This window comes from Diaphorina citri, unplaced genomic scaffold (genome assembly GCF_000475195.1).
Source record: "Diaphorina citri unplaced genomic scaffold, Diaci psyllid genome assembly version 1.1 scaffold3892, whole genome shotgun sequence".
In the NCBI taxonomy this organism is placed as follows: Eukaryota; Metazoa; Arthropoda; class Insecta; order Hemiptera; family Psyllidae; genus Diaphorina; species Diaphorina citri.
In genome coordinates, this window is record NW_007381291.1 from 560 (window position 1) to 2,900 (window position 2,341).

General features: G+C 41.1%; 1 protein-coding gene across 1 annotated transcript; it reads left to right on the forward strand.

Annotated features, from left to right (window-relative positions):
* Positions 1–523: 523 nt before the first annotated feature.
* On the forward strand, positions 524–1,796 carry LOC113472106 (the record flags this gene model as incomplete). The annotated part of the gene is made up of 3 exons (XM_026831679.1): positions 524–630; positions 1,019–1,426; positions 1,483–1,796. Coding segments are annotated over exons 1-3 (810 nt in total), but the record flags the coding sequence as incomplete, so codon positions are not given.
* Between the last annotated feature and the right edge of the window lie 545 nt (positions 1,797–2,341).

The following is a 2,341-nucleotide window of genomic DNA, read 5'->3' on the forward strand; positions in this document are numbered from 1 at the left end:
GAGCACGAAGCGTGACCGCATGCACAACAATAATATTTAATACCTAGCTAAATAAAGCCTCTCTATCCCTAACGCACAGTAATTTCAACTAAATATATTCAATATGCCAGACTGCGGGATAATAGATAAACATAATCGCCCGAAATACCCCCAAGCAAAATTATTTTTTCTTTTTAAAGATAAAATGGGGGTATATTTTTCCCTGTGACAGATAAGGAAATTAACCATTATCTTTTAAACATTATCTTTTAACCATTATAAAATTTGGGTATAAGACTAAAATTTGGGGTATAAATATGTTCAGATTGTGGTTGTTCCAAACCAAACGATTCCCCTCATTTGAACAGACAACATGGTCCGTGTTTACATTGGGATATTCTTGGTGTTTAATGTTGCTAGCATCATATCTGGAGCTGCTATTGATCAGCAGACACCCTTGGGTAAGTCCTTATCTTTCTATTTGGCTCTGTTTATAGGGGTATAAATATATTCAGATTGTCGTTGTTCCAAACAAAACGATTCTCCTCATTTGAACAGACAACATGGTCCGTGTCTACATTGGGATATTCTTGGTGTGTAATGTTGCTAGCATCATATCTGGAGCTGCTATTGATCAGCAGACACCCTTGGGTAAGTCCTTATCTTTCTATTTGGATTTGTTTATATTCTCTTGTGGGTACGATGTTGGATCAACTGAGGATTGTGATTATCGAGTTATAAGTTCTGTAAGCATAATGGGACATCTTGTTCTAAGCTCACAGTCTAAATAAAAAAGCACTATTTTGAGTTTGTTAATATACCGATTCCCTGAAATTGATCTAGGATTAGACTCAATTCTGTGACCATTTTTGGCGGTAAGGCAGAGGATAGCTTGATTTTAATTATATGTTTTAGTTGAAATCGGAATATATTTTCCTGTGATATCCGCGGGTCGCGTCGTATCACTTCGAGTTCTTGGCGTTCGCAACCGTTCCAATAAAACATCAAACAATGAAATTCTCTTTAACTTTGTTTCCAGCTCCAGCACACCTAGTTAACCAAGATGTGCCTGCCCCAGCCAATGCTATGCCCATGCCCAGTGACGCAGCAATGGGAACACCCTTGAATTCGGCTGGAGTAGCTCTTAATCCTCCTCCAATGCCTCTAAATAGTCTAAATACTGCTGCTGATGCTGTAGCATTGAACCCTGCTGATATTCTCAACGTTCAGAATCAACTCCTTACAGCGAACAATCTTGACCTGACAAATCTTCCAAACAAAGCACACGAACAATTTGCGGCCGTAGAGGACAGCCCTGCGCCACCCCAGGGTGATTCGGATTTAGCCAACGTCGAACTGGACGAAACCGTCGATAAACCCAACAACTACGTCCAACTCATCCTGGATGCCATTGAGATCAGCATGACCCCCCTTACCGCCGCCCCAGGCAAAACCAACTCCTTACAGCGAACAATCTTGACCTGACAAATCTTCCAAACAAAGCACACGAACGATTTGCGGCCGTAGAGGAAAGCCCTGCGCCACCCCAGGGTGATTCGGATTTAGCCAACGTCGAACTGGACGACACCGTCGATAAACCCAACAACTACGTCCAACTCATCCTGGATGCCATTGAGATCAGCATGACCCCCCTTACCGCCGCCCCAGGTAAAAACGCCGACAAAAGTTTGGACAACCTGATCAAACGCTTGGAACAAATCAAACAACGTCTCGACCTGTTCAAGAAGGACATTCTGCAGCTGACCCAACCTATTGAAGCCACACGGATATGGCCATCACAATGGATATGGCGACAGGTACGGGCATAGGGGACAATATGGCAACAGGTATGGATATCACAATGGTTAGACTAGGGTCTTTAATCTTGCGTTAAAATGTTTGTTAACCTATGGAAATGGTCGGGGATTACATCCGAAGGGGCTCCGAGTATGTTATCTCCTGATTAAATATTCAATAAATAGACACTTTATAAAAGTATTGAAATTTGTATCTATTACTTTAGCATTACTATGATACCTAATTATTGTATCCAATTAATTAAATTCCCTCATAAGGGCACTTTCCTCTTAGTACGAGTATAATGGCACCAAAAAATTCAATCTCTTACATAATTTATTACACTTTCTTTTCTTTCTTTCTTTATATCTTATCTCTTCGCCTATTATTTCAGAAAGTCTCTCCCTTCTTCCCCCATTGCTGTCTTGGAATTTTCTTTGAATACAAATTATGTTTTCGGCTGACGGCGCGCGGTGGCGGGGGTGGAACTAGACAGTGCAGTATTGTTTTACTCTTTTTTATACCCCGGTTAACCCAGTTTAAGCAGTCCATTGGTTAAGTTAAT